At 47.5% G+C, this 22,503-nt stretch overlaps 1 protein-coding gene across 1 annotated transcript; it reads left to right on the top strand.

Annotated features, from left to right (window-relative positions):
• Positions 1–1,688: 1,688 nt before the first annotated feature.
• On the top strand, positions 1,689–13,130 carry LOC138775289 (tudor domain-containing protein 10-like; the record flags this gene model as incomplete). Its single annotated transcript, XM_069955889.1, has 11 exons — positions 1,689–1,742; positions 2,222–2,275; positions 3,717–3,787; positions 5,248–5,404; positions 6,584–6,623; positions 8,068–8,122; positions 9,129–9,276; positions 9,343–9,491; positions 9,610–9,764; positions 9,848–9,915; positions 12,895–13,130. Coding segments are annotated over 11 exons (993 nt in total), but the record flags the coding sequence as incomplete, so codon positions are not given.
• Between the last annotated feature and the right edge of the window lie 9,373 nt (positions 13,131–22,503).

Genomic DNA, 22,503 nt, shown 5'->3' with positions numbered 1-22,503 from the left:
TTATAGATGCCGCTCTCTATATTACTGGATGTGTAGGGGGTTCTAGATTTCCGCTCTCTATATTACTGGATGTGTAGGGGGGTTATAGATTCCGCTCTCTATATTACTGCATGTGTAGGGGGTTATAGATTCCGCTCTCTATATTACTGGATGTGTAGGGGGGTTATAGATTGCTTCTCTCTATATTACTTGATGTGTAAGGGGGTTATAGATGCCGCTCTCTATATTACTGGAGTTGAGGAGGGGTTATAGATGCCGCTCTCCTATTACTGGTTGTGAGGAGGGTTATAGATGCTGCTCTCTAATATTACGGATGTGGAGGGGAGGGTTATAGATGCCGCTCTCGATATTACTGGATGTGTAGGGGGGGGGTTATAGTTCCACTCTCTATATTACTGGATGTGTAGGGGGGTTATAGATGCCGCTCTCTATAGTACTGGATGTGTAGGGGGGGTGAGGTTATTAGTTTGCCACTCTCTATATTACTGGAATGTGTTAGTGGGGTTATAGATGCCACTCTCTAGATTACTGATGGTAGGGGGGGTTATAGATGCCGCTCTCTATATTACTGGATGTGTAGGGGGGTTTATAGATTCCGCTCTCTCTATTACTGGATGGGTAGTGGGGGGGGGGGGGGGTTATAGTTGCCACTCTCTATATACTGGAGTGTAGGGGGGTTAATAAGATTCCGCTCTCTATATTACTGGATGTGTAGGGGGGTTATAGATTCCGCTCCTCTATATTACTGGATGTGTAGGGGGGTTATAGATGCCGCGATGCCGCTCTCTATTACTGGTTGTGGAGGGGGGTTATAGATGCTGCTCTCTATATTACTGGATGTGGAGGGGGGTTATAGATTCCGCTCTCTACATTACTGGATGTGTAGGGGGGTTATAGATTCCGCTCTCTATATTACTGGATGTGTGTGTGTGTGGGGGGGGTGTTATAGATTCCACTCTCTATATTACTGGATGTGTAAGGGGGGGGGGGGGTTATAGATGCCGCTCTCTATATTACTGGATGTGTAGGGGTGTTATAGATGCCGCTCTCTATATTACTGGATGTGGAGGGGGGTTATAGATGCCGCTCCTCTATATTACTGGATGTGTATTGGGGGGGTATAAATGGCGCTCTCTATATTACTGGATGTGTAAGGGGGGGGGGGGGGGGTTATAGTTGCCACTCTTATATTACTGGATGTGGAGGGAGGGTTATAGATGCTTGCTCTCTTTATTACTGGATGTGGAGGGAGGGTTATAGATGCTGCTAATCTATATTACTGGATGTGGAGGGGGGGTTAGAAATGTCGCTCTTTATATTACTGGATGTGGAGGGAGGGTATAGATGCTGCTCTCTATATTACTGATGTGTAGGGGGGGAGGCGGGTTATAGATGCCGCTCTCTATATTACTGGACGTGGAGGAGGGTTATAAGATCGCGCTCCTCTATTACTGGATGTGGAGGGAGGGTTATAGATGCCGTTCTCTATGTTACTGGATGTGTAGCGGGGGGGGGGGTGTTATAGATGCCGCTCTTTACTTTAGTTTTAACACCAGCTTGAGGGCGGCATTCCTGGTGGTGTATAGTCAGGAGCCGGGATGGGGGGGGGGGACCCATCTTGTCCCCCTCGCCACCCTGCAGAGAGTGTGCAACTTGGTTCTAGTTACATATCTTTACTTGTTTTCCAGGAGAACGGTGTGAATATGAGCCAAGCAACCAAGAGACACCAGCAGCTTCTCCGGGTGAGGACACCCTGCCCGTGCAATGGTTAAATGTCACCTTTTTTTTCCTTTCAAATCAACTGGTCCGAGCAAGTGCTAGAGATTTGTAATTAACTTCTATAAAAAAAAATCTTGTGTTCCAGGTACAGATCAGCTGCTGTATGTCCTGCAGGAAGTGGTTGTTTTTCTTTTCAGTCTGAAGAGCAGGAGAGATTTTCTTAGGAATTTGCTGCTGCTCTAGACAGTTCCTGACAAGAACAGAGGTGGCAGCAGAGAGCACTGTGCCAGACTGGAAAGAATACACCACTTCCTGCAGGACATACAGCAGCTGATAAGTACTGAAAGACTGAAGATTTTAAAATGGAAGTAATACCTGTCATCCAATAAACACCAGTACAGAGCTTTAGTGTCCCTACAAGTTCTCATTCACATACATGGAGGATAAAGAGCATTGTGATGCTCCAGAGCTGCGCTCTCTGATCTTCATTTCTCTCTTGTAGGGAAAAAAAAAGAACAAGATCTACGTGGACGACCTCAGGAAAGATGTCACTGAGGTAAGTCCTCCATTACTTCAGCACTGCGGGGTATACACTGGGGGCTGCAGGCATAGTGAGGACCCCAGCGCACCTCCCCCAATGAGAGAACATTTCCTTCTAAATTCTCCCAACTAGCTAATGCAAGTGCAGATATGACCACAGACCGATGATCCATGCAGGTCTATAGGACACCACAGACCGATTATCCATGCAGGCCTATACGAAACCACAGACCGATGATCCATGCATGCCTATGGGACACCACAGTCCGATTATCCATGCAGGCCTATACAAAACCACAGACCGATGATCCATGCAGGTCTATAGGACCCCACAGACCGATTATCCATGCAAGCCTATAGGACACCACAGACCGATTATCCATGCAGACCTATACGTAACCACAGACTGATGATCCATGCAGGCCTATAGGACACCAAAAACTTATGATCCATGCATGCCTATGGGATACCACAGTCCTATTATCCATGCAGGCCTATACGAAACCACAGACCGATGATCCATGCAGGCCTATAGACACCACAGACCGATGATCCATGCATGCCTATGGGACACCACAGACAATGATCCATGCAAGCCTATAGGACACCACAGACCAATGATCCATGCAGGCCTATAGGACACCACAGTCCGATTATCCATGCAGGCCTATACGAAACCACAGTCCGATGTTCCATGCAGACCTATAGGACACCACAGACCGATTATCCATGCAGGCCTATACGAAACCACAGACTGATGATCCATGCAGGCCTATAGGACACCAAAGACTTAGGATCCATGCAGGTCTATAGGACACCACAGAACGATGATCTATTCAGGCTAATGGGACACCACAGACCAATGATCCATGCAAGCCTATAGGACACCACAGACCGATGATCTATTCAGGCTTATGGGACACCACAGACCAATGATCCATGCAGGCCTATGGGACACCACAGACCAATGATCCATGCAGGCCTATAGGACACCAAAGACCAATGATCCATGCAGGCCTATAGGACACCAAGACTTAAGATCCATGCATGCCTATGGGACACCACAGACCAAAGATCCATGCAAGCCTATAGGACACCACAGACCAATGATCCATGCAGGCCTATGGGACACCACAGACTGATAATCCATGCAGGCCTATAGGACACCACAGACTGATGATCCATGCAGGCCTATGGGACACCACAGACCGATGATCCATGCAGGCCTATGGGATACCACAGACCGATGATCCATGTAGGCCTATGGGACATTCACAGACCAATGATCCATGCAGGCCTATGGGACACCACAGACCGATGATCCATGCAGGTCTATGGGGCCCCACAATTATCACACAGCATTCTGCAGCACAGTCACAAGCCTGAAGTAGCTGATAACAGAAAGCAATAGCTTACATTCTGCAGGATGGCCTGTTAACGCTTTCTTCTCCTTTCAGGACAGGCTTATTATGGGGCCTGGAGAAAGGGGTCTAGTGCCGGTGTGCCAGGAACCTCAGATTGAAACAAGGTACTGCTACTATATACTAATACAGTAAAGCTGCCAGAAAACATAAGGCAATGCCATGCACAGGTCAGGAATAGCTCTCCCGATTCCTGGACACATTTCCTGACCCCCATAGGGTTCTAATGGAATTTTTCCTGAAGCACCTTATGGGAACATTCAGGAATTCCCGGTTGTGCCGCCTGGTGCAGCACCTAGCCCTATACATGTACCTGCTCCTGATCCCAAGATTTTGAGGGGTTGTCCCAGTCCTGTCCCATCCACTTGAATGGAACAGTACTTCAGTACCTTGCACCTTTGCTGCGATCACAAGGACAAGAGCTTATAATCATTGTAGAGGCTGCAGAACTGGCACGAGTGCTGAGGACCCTTAACTGAGACCCCGCAGATCTAACATTGAGGGCCTGTCTTGAGCAGCAGACTAGTAGTTCATGGGGCCTACATAGATGATGATGCAGTATGCCAGACTGATGTCTTATAGATGAAGGCCCATTTATTCTATTTTCTCTACATCTGTATGTTCCTGAAGAGCCTGAAATGATGAGCAAGCGCTGTGTATCTGTCAGCTGATCTGTGATTTCCCAGCATCCCCGGCAGCCCGGGTTATTCACTTTATTGTGAGAGCAGCAAATAATTCCTCCCATTCTGTGATGTGATGAGTATTTGTATCTCTAGTTCCAGAAGCCTCAGCTAGGGGGAGCTGTGTACACATCCCATACAGCTAAGTGTTATATACACAGGGCTATATAGCTGTATACATATCACATACAGCACAGTGTATATACACAGGGCTATAGAGCTGTATACATATCACATACAGCACAGTGTATATACACAGGGCTCTAGAGCTGTATACATATCACATACAGCACAGTGTATATACACAGGGCTATAGAGCTGTATACATATCACATACAGCACAGTGTATATACACAGGGCTATAGAGCTGTATACAGCACAGTGTATATACACAGGGCTATATAGCTGTATACATATCACATACAGCACAGTGTATATATACAACGCTGTATACAGTACAGTGTATATACACAGGGCTCTAGAGCTGTATACATATCACATACAGCACAGTGTATATACACAGGGCTATAGAGCTGTATACATATCACATACAGCACAGTGTATATACACAGGGCTATAGAGCTGTATACATATCACATACAGCACAGTGTATATACACAGGGCTATAGAGCTGTATACAGCACAGTGTATATACACAAGGCTGTATACAGTACAGTGTATATACCCAGGGCTATAGAGCTGTATACAGCACAGTGTATATACACAGGGCTATAGAGCTGTATACAGTACAGTGTGTATATATACAGGGCTATAGCTGTGTATCCCGGCAGTACACACTGCATAGTGGGTCACATATACATGGATTTATATAGAGCCACAATCTCTCATGTCACTGTATTTAGTCTCTAATTTCCTTTTTCTGTAAGATTTGGAGGTGTAGAGGTGGTTACATCTGATGCCATCCGGGTAGGCAGTCCCTGTAATGGCACCATGTATAAAGGGTCTCATCTCAACCAAGCATCCGGGACCAGCAGTCCGAAAGGGTCCAAGAGAGCAGATGGTCCTCCCTCTCCATCCGAGCAGGTGACCCCCTACCCTCCACCTGAACAGGTGACCCCCTACCCTCCACCTGAACAGGTGACCCCCTACCCTCCACCTGAACAGGTGACCCCCTACCCTCCACCTGAACAGGTGACCCCCTACCCTCCACCTGAACAGGTGACCCCCTACCCTCCACCCGCGCAGGTGACCTCCACTCCGAACAGCTGACCTCCTCCCCTCCACCCGTGCAGGGGACCTCCTCCCCTCCACCTGTGAAGGTGACGTCCTACCCCTCCACCTGTGAAGGTGACCTTCTGCCCTCCACCCGTGAAGGTGACCTCCTACCCCTGCAGGTGACCACCTCCCCCTACCCCTCCACCCCTGCAGGTTACCCCCTACTCCACCCATGCAGGTGACCACCTCAGCTCCACCTGTGCAGGTGACCTCCTACCCCTCCACCCGTGCAGGTGACCCCCTCCCTCTACCCGTGCAGGTGACCTCCTCCCCTCTACCCGTGCAGGTGACCTCCTCCTCCTCCCCTCTACCCGTGCAGGTGACCTCCTCCCCTCTACCCGTGCAGGTGACCTCCTCCTCCTCCCCTCTACCCGTGCAGGTGACCTCCTCCCCTCTACCCGTGCAGGTGACCTCCTCCCCTCTACCCGTGCAGGTGACCTCCTCCTCCTCCCCTCTACCCGTGCAGGTGACCTCCTCCTCCTCCCCTCTACCCGTGCAGGTGACCTCCTCCTCCTCCCCTCTACCCGTGCAGGTGACCTCCTCCTCCTCCTCCCCTCTACCCGTGCAGGTGACCTCCTCCTCCTCCTCCCCTCTACCCGTGCAGGTGACCTCCTCCTCCCCTCCACCCGTGCAGGTGACCTCCTCCCCCTCCCTCCACCCGTGCAGGTGACCTCCCTCGACCTCCTCCCCCTCCCTCCACCCGTGCAGGTGACCTCCTCCCCCCTCCCTCCACCCGTGCAGGTGACCTCCTCCCCCTCCCTCCACCCGTGCAGGTGACCTCCTACCCCTCCCTCCACCCGTGCAGGTGACCTCCTACCCCTCCCTCCATCCGTGCAGGTCACCTCCTACCCCTCCCTCCACCTGTGCAGGTCACCTCCTACCCCTCCCTCCACCTGTGCAGGTCACCTCCTACCCCCACCTTTCCTTCTGGTACATATAGTGCATTGTGTTTGGGTGACAGGCCTGTGACATAGTCTGTTGTTTCAGGTCCCAGGACACACACTGACCTTTGAGAATAGTCATACAGGTAGGTGTGTGACCACTATGGCTGGATGAAAAGTGAGATGGTCCCTGGGTGCTGAGACAGAGGCTTATGACTGGATGTGGCATGACGGATGGGTATTGTATCCCACCCCATGTCAGTGACCCTCATATAAGCAGACATTGCCCCTTGGACATCAGCACTCAGTGACTTCTTGAAGGGTAAATAAACCAATAAAGGGGTTATTCAGCATTAGAAAAACCTGGCCTCTTACTTCCAGAGACAGCACCGCTCTTGTCTCCAGGTGAGGTGGGGATTACAATTAAAAGGGTACTCCAGCAAAAAAAAAAAAAAATACAAATGTTTTATTTCAAATCAGCTGGTGTCCGAAAGATTTGTAATTTACTTCTATATAAAAATCTCCAGTCTTCCAGTACTTATTAGCTGCTGTATGTCCTGCAGGAAGTGGTGTATGTTCTCCAGTCTGAGACTGTCCAGAGCAGGAGAGGTTTTCTATGGGGATTTGCTCTGGACAGTTCCTGACATGGACAGAGGTGGCAGCAGAGAGCACTGTGTCTGACTGGAAAGAATACACCACTTCCTGCAGGACATACAGCAGCTGATAAGTAATCGAAGACCAGATTTATTTATTTTTTTAAAGAGTTTATTTAACATTTTGCACTTACAAGAAAGCAAAACACATGTTGGTGAATTGGAAAGAAATGGCAGTAGTACACAGTACAGAAGCAGCTCCATCTGAGCACACAGGACAGTAGTGTCACCGAGAAACAGGGTAAATTATGACTACCTAAAGGTGGTCACCGGTAGCAAACAAGTATCCATCCACCAACAAGAAGAAAAACAAGACATAGAAACCAAAACATGCACCCGACACATTCATACTTCCATACATACCGGGCACCCTCCCCCCTTCGACACACCTCCTAAAACCACCAACATACGGACGGTCTCTACACAGGAGTCGCCTCTGACAACAACCAGTGGATCCAGATCTTTTTACATTTTTGGGGGCATTTCCTGCTTTCATATAGCGCTTGGTATAGCAGAACGTATTTGTTAACAAACTGTATCCAATGGGCAAGGGATGGTGTGTCGGGCTTTTCCATGCCATAATAACAATCTTGCGGGCACAGAACAAAAGAAAACTAATGAATATACTATAGTAACGGTTCGGAGTTACGTCATTAAAGACCAAATATTTTTAATAAAATAAATTACAAATCTCTGGCACTTTCTGACACCAGTTGATTTGAAAGATTTTTTTTTTTTTTTTTTTTTTTTTGCTGAAGTTCCCCTTTAAGCTCCATTCACTTCAATGGAACTAAGTTGCAAAACTTGCACCTAAACTGGAGACAAGAGCGGTGCTGTCTCTGGCAGAAAGTGGCCATGTTTTTCTAATGCCGGGACAACCACTTAACTGGGGATCTGCCTGTTCTGTCCATTAGGATGATGATTATTATTATTATAGGACAAGAACAAGTGACAAGTGTCAGGAACCCGCTCCTGATCCCTATGGAAATGAGGTGCGTCTGCCCTGCTTACTGGGTGTGGTGGTGGGAGTCACTTTTATTACTGCCTAGGCTGGGTTCACACTGCGTCTAGTTTATTTTATGACCAAAAAGGAATAAAAAAGATGCATTTGTGTGTGTCCGTTTTGCCATTGATTTCCTTTATAAAAAACAAGGATCAAAATGCATCAGGTTTTTTTGTTTTTTTTTAGCATACACCAAATGTGCTTGATCAGTTTTGGTGCTTTTTTGACCCCTTCTTTTTATAATGGAAGTCAATGGAAAAGCTGATCAACACGGATACACACAAATGCACCTTTTTTTTCCAATAAAACAGATAGTAAAAATGCAGTGTGGACCCAGCCGCACTGCTGGGTGTGGGTGTGGGTGTGTGTGTGTGTGTGGGGGGGGGGGGGGGGTTTACTTACATCTCTGCTGCCTTAATGGAGGAAATTTGCCTTTTAACCTATTGATTTCCAATGTCCCAGGCATTGCTTGATCCTAGAGCAGCTGGAGACAACCAATCCATTACCTCCTGTCAGTGTTGTGTAAGGGTACTATTACACCAAGCAATTTTCCGATGACTAACGATAACGATCTAAACGACCGCTAAGGCAAACGACCCAAAATCGTTCGCCCAAGTACACGAAACGATCGTTATTTATGATCGTTCTTGCGGTCGTTTAGTCGTCGCTATTGCGTTTGTTTCAGCTGTGAATTCTTATTACACCGAACGATGATGCGAACGATCAAACGATAAAAATAGGTCTGGATCCTATTAACGATCAACGATTTCTCGTTGGTCGTTTAATCGTTGCCTGCTATTACCCAAAATGATTATCGTTCAAATCCGAACGATTTAACGATTTTTCGAACGATAATCGTTCCGTGTAATACCACCCTTAGTGTGCTTACTATGATGTGTCCTCCGGATGGCAGCGCTGTCAGTCTGGACACTGTATTACAGGTTCTTGTGCTTTGCTTGTTGTCTGATCATATTCCCCATTGTTGGGAGCTGTAGCGGACCTTTCCTGGCCGAGATGCTGAAGGGATGTTTCGGTGACCTGGGTTGGCTCGGAGACCTGGTGAATACAAGCAAGGAGCTGAGTCTGCTGGTGACCAGAACCTATCCCAATACTGACTACTTCTGGGCTGTGCCCATCACACAGGTAGGCGATGAGATCACTGACCACCTGGTATTGTATAGTTTGCTGTAATGTTTCCTCTCCATACAGGAAATCTATGTGACTTTATCCAACCTCTGCTTGAGCCTGGTGCAGGCCAAACCAGGGCTGCCATGTCTGATGAAGGACAACATGCAGAGAGTGGGGCGATGCATGGCACCGTGCGTTCTGATGGAGGAGGAGGAGGGGACGTGGAGCAGGTTGGTATTTTTCTGGGTTTTGGATATTTTTGCACACCATGTAGCCATGTTGTCTTTGGTTTTGCCCAATATCCTGGCCTGACCCCTTATATGATTCCACTCTTTGCTGCCCGCACAGGTGTTGGGTGGCCAGTGTGGCTGCGGAACTTGCAGTTGTCTTCTTTCTGGATTACGGTGTGACGAATGTCATCCCTATCAACACTCTTAAAGCACTGGATGATGACCAGCACTGGGGCGTCCCTCCAATGGCTCAGCCTTTTCTTTTGCTAGAAGGTTATAAAATTAGTCTATATGTAAAAAGAGACTTGATTGAAGTGCTGACATCTGTCTAACTTATTCCCTATTGTCTTCTGTAGGGCCAGACACTGATGGCTTGATGGGAACGGTCTTAAAGGGGCGAATCTGTGGCATTTGCTCTGGGCAGGTGACTATGTGCACGACTATGGTGAAAACCTGTGCAGGCCACAGAATATGTTTGGCCAACAGCTATCTCTCCTGATCCATATATATATACACTTACCGACCACTTTATTAGGTACACCATGCTAGTAACGGGTTGGACCCCAATTCTTGGTGGCATAGATTCAACAAGGTGCTGGAAGCTTCCTCAGAGATTTTGGTCCATATTGACATGATGACATCACACAGTTGCCGCAGATTTGTCGGCTGCACATCCATGATGCCAGTCTCCCGTTCCACCACATCCCAAAGATGCTCTATTGGATTGAGATCTGGTGACTGTGGAGGCCATTGGAGTACAGTGAACTCATTTTCATGTTCAAGAAACCAGTCTGAGATGATTCTAGCTTTATGACATGGCGCATTATCCTGCTGAAAGTAGCCATCAGATGTTGGGTCCATTGTGGTCATAAAGGGATGGACATGGTCAGCAACAATACTCAGGTAGGTTGTGGCGTTGCAACGATGCTCAATTGGTACCAAGGGGCCCAAAGAGTGCCAAGAAAATATTCCCCACACCATGACACCACCACCACCAGCCTGAACCGTTGATACAAGGCAGGATGGATCCATGCTTTCATGTTGTTGACGCCAAATTCTAACCCTACCATCCGAATGTCGCAGCAGAAATCGAGACTCATCAGACCAGGCAACGTTTTTCCAATCTTCTACTGTCCAATTTCGATGAGCTTGTGCAAATTGTAGCCTCAGTTTCCTGTTCTTAGCTGAGCGGAGTGGCACCCGGTGTGGTCTTCTGCTGCTGTAGCCCATCTGCCTCAGAGTTGGACGTACTGTGCGTTCAGAGATGCTCCTCTGCCTACCTTGGGTGTAACGTTTGGCTATTTGAGTCACTGTTGCCTTTCTATCAGCTGGAACCAGTCTGCCCATTCTCCTCTGGCATCAACAAGGCATTTCCGCCCACAGAACTGCCGCTCACTGGATGTTTTTTCTTTTTCGGACCATTCTCTGTAAACCCTAGAGATGGTTGTGCATGAAAATCCCAGTAGATCAGCAGTTTCTGAAATACTCAGACCAGCCCTTCTGGCACCAACAACCATGCCACGTTCAAAGGCCTCACATCACCTTTCTTCCCCATACTGATGCTCGGTTTGAACTGCAGGAGATTGTCTTGACCATGTCTACATGCCTAAATGCACTGAGTTGCCGCCATGGGATTGGCTGATTAGAAATTAAGTGGTAACGTGCAGTTGGACAGGTGTACCTAATAAAGTGGCCGGTGAGTGTGTATATATATATATATATATATATATATATATATATATATATATATATATATATACACACACAAAAAAAAAACAGAAGGTGCAACAGCAACCGACAGGTGCAGGGGCTTACCGTATACACTCCTCCCAGCGCACACACAGTAAACACCTGCTCTGTAGATATTAAAAAGTGAGGATCTTAGCAAGCTGTTTGATCAAACAGAGTGTACCATGTCGCCACGTTAAGGGGTCCTCGAGACATGGTCCCTACTCCAGCATTTTCACACTAGCAATGGCCTCTCCTGGGCTGAATAAGCCTAACGTGGCGACATGGTACACTCTGTTTGATCGACTAGTTTGCTAAGATCCTCACTTTTTATTATCTACAGAGCAGGTGTTTACTGTGTGTACACTGGGAGGAGTATATACAATGAGCCCCTGCACCTGTCGGTTGCTGTTGCACCTTCTGTTTTTTTTGTCTGTACTTAAGCCACAAGCAGCGTGCAACCTGCAGTGTGAACATATATATATATGTGTGTGTGTGTGTATTGTGAGATATATATACATAATCTATCTATCTATATACATACATATACAGCGGTGCCTTGTATAACCCTGATAACACAGCAGCTGGATATGTGATATATAAGTTACCGTACAGTATAGCAATCAGCATGTGGTGTATAATGTATATTAACTGTATAACCCTGATAACACAGCAGCTGGATATGTGATATATAAGTTACTGTACAGTATAGCAATCAGCATGTGGTGTATAATGTATAGTAACTGTATAACCCTGATAACACAGCAGCAGTTTGTAGATACAGGATGGAACTGCAGATCCCCATAATGCAGTAACATAGTACAACAGGCTAGACTAGAGAAGCAGGGCTGCTGTCAGAGTGCTGTGTGGTCACATGACAGCAATGGGGAAGGGGTGTGTGTTCAGCATGGACCAATCAGAATGTGAGAATCACAGAGCTGTGCAGGTGGACAGTGACAGAAACTTTCCTATACAGCAGTGTAAGTGCAGGCAGATTATAGCAGGAATGGAGAGGATGGGAAACACAAGGGCTGACAGAGACTGCAGGGAGCATGAAGGAATGAGCAGGACAGATGTGGGCACATAGAGGGGTTACAGCTATGAAGAGATTACCTCCACAGTCCTGTCCCCTGATGTAAGCCCCAGCCTGAAGTGGATCTGCTATGATTTGGAAGGTGAGGGAGACTTCCTGGGTCAGAGTACAGGGCTGTAGACCCCGCTATGCAGACCATGCCCCTCCTCCACTCCCCCTCCCACCCAGCACAGGGAGCTTTTACACCAAAGCAATGCTCTTACACCAAACAATTTTAAGTTACACTTAAACTTAGGTACCACTGTATATAGATATTTAAATGTATGCTGCCCTGTCCTCTCCGGACCCCACTGGTAACGTCTCCCAAGAGGATATAATCCCTGATTCCCCCCATCAGTGGCTTCGGAGGTCCCCAGTCCATTTTGATCGACTCTTTTGACAATGTGTAAGGATAACTTTATATGTCCTGAAGAAAACTGTAGTATTGTCCCCCCCCACCCCGTACCCCCAGTGAGGAAGACCTGGCGCATCTCTCGGATTTACCTTGTAGGTTGTTGTAAGAGCAGATGGCTGAATTTACATTGGAAGTCTTATGTTTCCGCCATGGTCCGGCACTTACCTCTGTCTGTATTTATCCGACAGCAACACATCCTGAAGTTCTGTCCCTTTCCTAAGGATGAGTGAACCTGAGCCCCCGGATCCCTCGTTCCTGGACTTTGTTTTTTGCTTTCTATATCACCTATAGTAACCGTGTGCTATCACTATCAGTTTCTTTGCAGGAAGACGGATAAGTCTTAGGTTGAGAAATAACTTCTTTGGTTGTTTGGTTGATATTTGTATTTTCCCGATCGGTTCATGTAATAAATAGACTTGTCGGTGCTGCCAGCGTCTTCTCTCCTACATTGCTGACGGGTCAGAGGAAAACATTGGTGGGGGATTCCCATTGCCTTGTGAGGTGAGCCGCCTTTATATTACAGCGGGTATCCAATAGTACATGAGCTGCCCAGCTAGAGCAGGGCCCAGGGCAGTGATAGAGCTCCCTGAATGGATCTGACCCATAGGAGTGTCAGAGGTACAGAGACACATACCTGACCACCTGACCCAGAGAGCACTTGACTGCTTCCATACCACCTTATTGGGGTATGCTTGGCCACCTCCTGACCACATTCCCAAGATTTATGGTTTCCTTGGTTAGGGACCCCTTCAATGTCTTTATGATACATCTTATATTTAGGAATTCTTGTAGAATTCTGTGTACGAGCTGAGATCCGGGAGGCATGACGCTGTATTCAGCAGCCCCGCAGATCATACGAGAGATCAGATCATTGTAGTGTAAATCCTGAGAGGATCGCTGGCTGGAGCTTGGATTCTGCTTGGGGGGGTGGATACGTGACATCTTCTTAAGACGACAGTTCAGGGAATATCCTCACTCGCTGCATTTAGAGATGAGTCATTCAGCAAAGGTTACTATGTGAGCAAAGACAAAGATTATTTGCCTTATTTCTTATAAGCTTTGTTTCCTTGGGTAAAGTTTGGCCCACAGTCTGACAGAGTACATGTGCTATATACTATCCTGTCACTGAGACTACACTACATGTGCTATATACTATCCTGTCACTGAGACTACAGTACATGTGCTATATACCATCCTGTCACTGAGACTACAGTACATGTGCTATATACCATCCTGTCACTGAGACTACAGTACATGTGCTATATACCATCCTGTCACTGAGACTACAGTACATGTGCTATATACCATCCTGTCACTGAGACTACAGTACATGTGCTATATACCATCCTGTCACTGAGACTACAGTACATGTGCTATATACCATCCTGTCACTGAGACTACAGTACATGTGCTATATACCATCCTGTCACTGAGACTACAGTACATGTGCTATATACCATCCTGTCACTGAGACTACAGTACATGTGCTATATACCATCCTGTCACTGAGACTACAGTACATGTGCTATATACCATCCTGTCACTGAGACTACAGTACATGTGCTATATACCATCCTGTCACTGAGACTACAGTACATGTGCTATATACCATCCTGTCACTGAGACTACAGTCCATGTGCTATATACCATCCTGTCACTGAGACTACAGTCCATGTGCTATGTATCATCCTGTTGGGAGTTGTAGTTTTGCAACAGCTGGAAGGCCACAGGTTAAGGAATATTAAGTGGTTCAGAACTACAACTCCCTTCATTCCCTGATGGCTTCCTGCTTTTAATACCACTCGGGGATCACTGCCTTAAAGAGTTAAAAAGGTAAGTGCTGATCCACATTGCACAGTACCAAAGAAGAAGATGAGGTAGTACAAGTTAGAAGACCGTGTCACTCACCCGAGCACCTGGGGGCACCGTATGTTACTCTCATTACCATGCACCAAGAAGGGGTTGTTGGAAATTAGTTCAGCTTTGTATGAATGAATGTAACGGAAAAGACCATGTCTTTCCTTGATCCAACAGTATCCGCAGTCTGGAATGTGAATTGCGTTTGACAGATTCTCTTTAAGCCCTACAAATGGTCCGGACAGACGTGTGTCTGGATGTGGACAAGCAAACAGCTTATCTGAGGATCAGATGGTCCTCTACTGGTGGCCGAGAGCCACCACATTGTGTGGACCCATCGCACGTAACCACTGCTCCCAGCAGACCATCCATCACCCACAGCTTTAGGGTCCTATTAGACAAAGATTTTTGTTAAACTTAAAATCGTTCACTGTATTACATAGAACGATAGGCATTCGTTACAATCGTTACTACAATCGTTTACTCCACCTGATTGCAGCAAATGAAGGAATGATGTGGGATTACACTAAACAACCAATCTGGAATTACAGCAAACAATTAACTGATTTTGGTGTCAGGACCAAATGAACGATTTCTCGGCCGTTTGATAGTTGCCCGCATTCACACAAAACGATTATCATTTAAATTTGATTGATATAAGATAATCATCCCATGTAATAGGGCCCTTAGGTTACACCCTGCATGTTTCTTCTGGTATGCTTCCCACTATGAACGTTAGGCCTCTGACCCCAGAGCGCAGCATAAAAGCAAGTGATCGGTTTTCTGAGGATCCGTCATAATGTGAATTAACATTAGATGAAAAAATCTAGTGACCTGGTCTGGTCCTTGGTACAAGACTAGCCAGGCCAGGATGTCCCTGCCAGCCTTGTCTTCTCATGTAATGGTGTGGAGACTGTACAGAGAATGGTGCTTTCAAAAAACAACCTCCAGAAAACGTTGATTCTGTAGATCTAAACATCGCCAAAGGGTATCAAGAGGAAAATGTCGGAAATCACTTTGATGAACAAAGCCAGAAAACTGCAGCCGAATACAACACTGGTGTGTGCCCGACTTATATGTCTGAACCGACCAGTTCCTCATCCATTTTTATCTAAAGGGAACAGAAACATGGCCGGTCAGATGGATCCAGATCTCTGTGGAGAAACATGGCCGGTCAGATGGATCCACATCTCTGTGGAGAAACATGGCCGGTCAGATGGATCCACATCTCTGTGGAGAAACATGGCCGGTCAGATGGATCCACATCTCTGTGGAGAAACATGGCCGGTCAGATGGATCCACATCTCTGTGGAGAAACATGGCCGGTCAGATGGATCCACATCTCTGTGAAGAAACATGGCCGGTCAGATGGATCCACATCTCTGTGGAGAAACATGGCCGGTCAGATGGATCAACATCTCTGTGGAGAAACATGGCCGGTCAGATGGATACAGATCTATCTGGAGAAACATGGTCAGATAGATCCAGATCTCTGGAGAAATCGGGCAGGTTAGATGGATCCAGATCTCTGTGGAGAAACATGGCCGGTCAGATGGATCCACATCTCTGTGGAGAAACATGGCCGGTCAGATGGATCCACATCTCTGTGGAGAAACATGGCCGGTCAGATGGATCCACATCTCTGTGGAGAAACATGGCCGGTCAGATGGATCCACATCTCTGTGGAGAAACATGGCCGGTCAGATGGATCAACATCTCTGTGGAGAAACATGGCCGGTCAGATGGATACAGATCTATCTGGAGAAACATGGTCAGATAGATCCAGATCTCTGGAGAAATCGGGCAGGTTAGATGGATCCAGATCTCTGTGGAGAAACATGGCCGGTCAGATGGATCCAGGTCTCTGTGGAGAAACATGGCCGGTTAGATGGATCCACGTCTCTGTGGAGAAACATGGCCGGTCAGATGGATCTAGATCTATCTGGAGAAACATGGTCAGATAGATCCAAATCTCTCTGGAGAAATGGGGCAGGTTAGATGGATCCAGATCTCTCTGGAGAAACATGGTCAGATAGATCCAGATCTCTGTGGAGAAACATGGTGGGTCAGTTGGATCCAGATCTCTGGAGAAATGTGGTGGGTCAAATGGGTCCAGATTAGAGATGAGCGAACCTGGAGCATTGTCGAGTCGATCCGAACTTTCGGCACTTGATTAGCCGTGGCTGCTGAACTTGGATAAAGCCCTAAGGCTATCTGGAAACATGGATATAGTCATTGGCTGTATCCATGTTTTCCAGACAACCTTAGAGCTTTATCCAAGTTCAGCAGCCCCCGCTAATCAAATACAGAATGTTCGGATCGACTCAAACCCGGTTTGCTCATCTCTAGTCCAGATCTCTGCAGAGAAACATGGTAAGTCAGATGGATCCAGATCTCTGTGGGGGAAACATGGCCAGTCAGATGGATCTAGATCTCTGTGGGGAAACATGGCTGGTCAGATGGATCTAGATCTCTGTGGGGAAACATGGCTGGTCAGATGGATCTAGATCTCTGTGGGGAAACATGGCTGGTCAGATGGATCTAGATCTCTGTGGGGAAACATGGCTGGTCAGATGGATCCAAATCTATGGAGAAATGTGGCGGATCAAATGGATCCAGCTCTTTGGAAAAACATGGCTGGGCAGATCCAAATTCGTTGACATTTGGACTGAAAGGCTTGGTAAACCATTGTGGCCAAGTTCCTCCTTCCATGACAGCTGTTTCCTTTGTGGTGAAAGGAGACTGTCAATATGACAATGTACCATCCACCAGGGCAGGGGGGACTGGGACTGAAAATCAGCCCTGACATTTCCAAGCACACAGGCCCACTCGCCGCGCAGTGAAAAGTTATGAAAGGATGTTGTGAGTGCAGCGCGGCTACATGTCTTATCATCACGGCCATGACTGGAATTACAGATAACAACACAGTAAATGGGGTCAGAAGCTTCTGTCTGTACTATGTCGCGGTGCTGCAGTTACAGGTTGTTACCACTACACAGTGTACAGAGACAGACTGCTTCCGGCCTCGGTCAATGTGTTGAGTTTAACACCACCACCACATACCTACTAATACAACCGCATACTGACTAATACCATCACATATACTGACTAATACCACCACATACTGACTAATGTCACCGCATAATGACTAATACCACCACATGCTGACTAATGTCGCCACTGCTACTGAATAAAATCTACTTTAAAAAGACCAATATCGCCTCATACAGTTATATAGAGGTAGACCCAGTTCGCCACAGGTTCTGTACTCCATATACATTACAGTGCAGTTACATCAGGTGACTCACAGGAGACGTCTTCTCTGATCGGAGTTCTTCCCTTTTCATTTTCTTCTCCATTTGTCGTGGGCCATTATGAGAACTTCTCCGAGCCACGAATCCACAGAATCTGCCAGACAGACATATTAGGCTCCTCACTCTGGCACCATACTCATCTCTACAAACTGCACATCTGTATTGGCCCCTTTGCACCCTCATTTAGTGGGTAGTCTGACTCTGTGTGACCCCCTTATAGTATATGCCCCCCTCTATGTAGCCCTATTATCTACTCGCCCCCCCCCCCGTGTAGTCCCCATTATAGATGGCCCCTGTGTTTTTCCACTTATAGATGCCCCCCTTTGTTATCTCCCTTATTGATGGTCCCCCCTGTGTTGTCCCCCTTATAGATGGCCACATATGTTGTCCCCTTATAGATGCCTCCCATGTTGTCCCCTTATGCATACCCCCCTTAGAAGGCCGCCTGTGTTGTCCCACTTATAAATGCCCCCCCCCCCCTTATAGGCCCCGCTTCCCCTATGTTGTCCCCTATAGATTGGCCCCCTCTCCCCCTATGTTGCCCCCCTTATAAATGGCCCCCTCTCCCCCCTATGTTGTCCCCCCTTATAGATGGCCCCCTCTCCCCTATGTTCTCCCCCCCCATATAGATGGCCCCCTCTCTCCCCCCTCCCCTTTATAGATGGCCCCCTCTCTCCCCCCCCCCCCTTTATAGATGGTCCCCTCTTCCTCCCCCCCTTTTAGATGGCCCCCTCTCCCCCCTCTTATAGATGGCTCCCTCTTATAAATGGCCCCTTCTCCCCCCCCCCCTTATAGATGGCCCCCTCTCCCCCCCCTATACATGTCCCCTTCTCTCTCCCCCCTTATACATGTCCCCTTCTCTTCCCCCTTATACATGGCCCCTTCTCCTCCCCCCCTTATACATGGACCCCCTCTCTCCCCCCTTAATAGATGGCCCCTCTCTTCCCCCCTTTATAGATGGCCCCCTCTTCCCCCCCTTATACATGGTCCCCTCTTCCCCCCCCCCTTTATAAATGTTCCCCTCCTTTATAGATGGTGCCCCCCGCGCAAAGCAAATAAAAAAAAAAAAACAACTTACCTAACATCACGCTCCTCCCTCCTCCTGGTCGGGCCCTGTATGATGCAGGGACGCCGGGGTTGTGGCGTCCTATCCCCGGGCAGCGCGTGCATCATAGAGCTCCCTGGGACTTCCGGCACAGGAGCGTCTCCACTGTTACGCACAGGGAGCTCTATGATGCGCGCACTGCCGGGGGATAGGAAGCCATAACCCTGGCAGCCGCGCATCATACAGGGATCAGACGGAGCGCTGTGGGCCGGTCACGTCTTCCTCCTGGCCCGGTGACTCCTTTTCCCTACGGTAGGGGAAAGGAGGAGCACGGGACCGGCCCACAGCGCTCCGTCTGGTCCCTGTATGATGCGCGGCTGCCAGGGTTGTGGCATCCTATCCCCCGGCAGTGTGCGCATCATAGAGCTCCCTGTGCATTTGCCAGAAGTGCCCTATGGCCAGTCCGGCCCTGCACCAGGGTCATTTAGTTATGGATTGGCTCCAGGAACATGATGTGGTTTTCTCGCTCTCGAGTTCATAAATCTTAATCCTATAGACATCTCTGCGATTAGGTAGAACCCCGAGGACCTCCATCTGTCCATGTGGGCTCTATCATGAATTCTCGTCAGCCCCTATCAAACATTCCATAAAATGCGATTAACCATAAAGTATGCCATCATATTTGTCATCTAAGTCATTGCTGATAGGAGTGAAGTATATGGGAGCCTTGTTAGCATGACATGAAAAGCCTTGGCAGCCCCTCCAGTCATCGTTCACAGGTGGCAGGTCTATAAATTGGACTGCTAACTGAGCGTCGACAGGGGTAATCGACGGGTTATAAATCCTCCTGATGGTCCGCTTTCATCCTGTACAGATCGCCTGATGTCCGCAGCCACTTATAGGCTGATTAGTGGAGGCAGAAGAGGACGTTACTTCTTCTAATTGACTCTGAGAATCCTGCATCGGACCCACCGCCCGGGAATGAATTATGGTGGAAGTGAAAGCAATAAGTGGCTCTGGTTTATTGTGGGTAATTGGAATGGTTGGAGGTGAAATGATTTATCCCAGAGATGTGGCTGTAATATCTAGATGTATATAAGCACACTGAAGGGGTGGGCTGCATCCTCAGTGATGTCATCACACCTCTATAGTCACTAGATAGGCTGTATTCTCAGTGATGTCACTGATCTCTAGTGATGGATAGGCTGTATACTCAGTGATGTCACTGATCTCTAGTGATGGATAGGCTGTATTCTCAGTGATGTCACTGATCTCTAGTGATGGATAGGCTGTATTCTCAGTGATGTCACTGATCTCTAGTGATGTCACTGCTGATCTCTAGTGATGGATAGGCTGTATTCTCAGTGATGTCACTGATCTCTAGTGATGGATAGGCTGTATTCTCAGTGATGTCACCGCTGATCTCTAGTGATGGATAGGCTGTATTCTCAGTGATGTCACTGATCTCTAGTGATGGATAGGCTGTATTCTCAGTGATATCACTGCTGATCTCTAGTGATGGATAGGCTGTATTCTCAGTGATGTCACTGATCTCTAGTGATGGATAGGCTGTATTCTCAGTGATGTCACTGCAGATCTCTAGTGATGGATAGGCTGTATTCTCAGTGATGTCACTGATCTCTAGTGATGGATAGGCTGTATTCTCAGTGATGTCACTGATCTCTAGTTATGGATAGGCTGTATTCTCAGTGATGTCACTGCTGATCTCTAGTGATGGATAGGCTGTATTCTCAGTGATGTCACTGCTGATCTCTAGTGATGGATAGGCTGTATTCTCAGTGATGTCACTGCTGATCCCTATTGATGGATAGGCTGTATTCTCAGTGATGTCACTGATCTCTAGTGATGGATAGGCTGTATTCTCAGTGATGTCACTGATCTCTAGTGATGGATAGGCTGTATTCTCAGTGATGTCACTGCTGATCCCTATTGATGGATAGGCTGTATTCTCAGTGAATCTCTAGTGGATGGATGTATATGTACAGGTGCTCCTGTGACCGTCCTGTGACCGTGGAGGAGGACATTACTTATTTATGTAGCAGGCAGTGCAGGTTGTTTTTCTTGGAGAGTCGTCCCCCTTATTGTCGTCTGAAGCTTCTGTAGTGGAACATGATGGGATCCATCCTGAGGGGGTGGAAATGCAGAATATTCATTGACCTCTACACTTCAAATTGTCACATAAGGGGATACTAAAAAAAAAAAAAAAGTAAAAGTTGCACCATAAAATTCTGCCCAGGCTGCCTGCAGACAATGCTCAACACAGTGTGGGACCCTTTATTATACTGGGAGCCCCATTAAAAAAAGGGACCCCTGACCCATGTATAACATTGTGTTCATGGTGGTCAGGGGTCACCCAGGAGGCAGCAACATATAATGAATAGGAGTTATATACTTCATGGAGGTAGAAGAGGGAGGCGCACTGTGACCTTCAGCCTCCCAGCAAGGTGACTGGTGTGAGGACGGCAGGATGAGTGCAAGAGGATTGAGGTCAGTCTGCTGCCATCACAGGAGCTGTCACTCACCTCCAGCCGAGCACAGACCCAGGGGACAACGAAGAGGAGGAGGCGCTAAGGTGAAGAGCAAGGTCAAGGTCCTGCATCCTGAGGGGGGCGCCGGTGCTCCAACAAGACTAGAAGTGGTACTGTGCATTGTATATATATACTGAGGATTACACCCAGCATACAGGACAGGAGAAGTGGTACTGTGCACTGTATATGTGTGTATATATATATATATATATATATATATATATATATATATATATACTGAGGATTACACTCAGCATACAGGACAGAAGTGGTACTGTGCACTGTATGTGTATATACATATATATATATATATATATATATATATATATATATATATATACACACTAACCGGCCACTTTATTAGGTACACCTGTCCAGCTGCACGTTACCACTTAATTTCTAATCAGCCAATCACATGGCGGCAACTCAGTGCATTCAGGCATGTAGACATGGTCAAGACAATCTCCTGCAGTTCAAACCGAGCATCAGTATGGGGAAGAAAGGTGATTTGAGGCCTTTGAACGTGGCATGGTTGTTGGTGCCAGAAGGGCTGGTCTGAGTATTTCAGAAACTGCTGATCTACTGGGATTTTCACGCACAACCATCTCTAGGGTTTACAGAGAATGGTCCGAAAAAGAAAAACCATCCAGTGAGCGGCAGTTCTGTGGGCGGAAATGTCTTGTTGATGCCAGAGGTCAGAGGAGAATGGGCAGACTGGTTCGAGCTAAAAGAAAGGCAACAGTGACTCAAATAGCCAACCGTTACAGCCAAGGTAGGCAGAAGAGCATCTCTGAACGCACAGTACGGCCAACTTTGAGGCAGATGGGCTACAGCAGCAGAAGACCACACCGGGGGCCACTCCGCTCAGCTAAGAACAGGAAACTGAGGCTACAATTTGCACAAGCTCATCGAAATTGGACAGTAGAAGATTGGAAAAACGTTGCCTGGTCTGATGAGTCTCGATTTCTGCTGCGACATTCGGATGGTAGGGTCAGAATTTGGCGTCAACAACATGAAAGCATGGATCCATCC

Source organism: Dendropsophus ebraccatus, unplaced genomic scaffold (assembly GCF_027789765.1).
Source record: "Dendropsophus ebraccatus isolate aDenEbr1 unplaced genomic scaffold, aDenEbr1.pat pat_scaffold_1477_ctg1, whole genome shotgun sequence".
Classification (NCBI taxonomy): Eukaryota; Metazoa; Chordata; class Amphibia; order Anura; family Hylidae; genus Dendropsophus; species Dendropsophus ebraccatus.
This window is presented reverse-complemented; position numbering and strand designations above follow the sequence as displayed.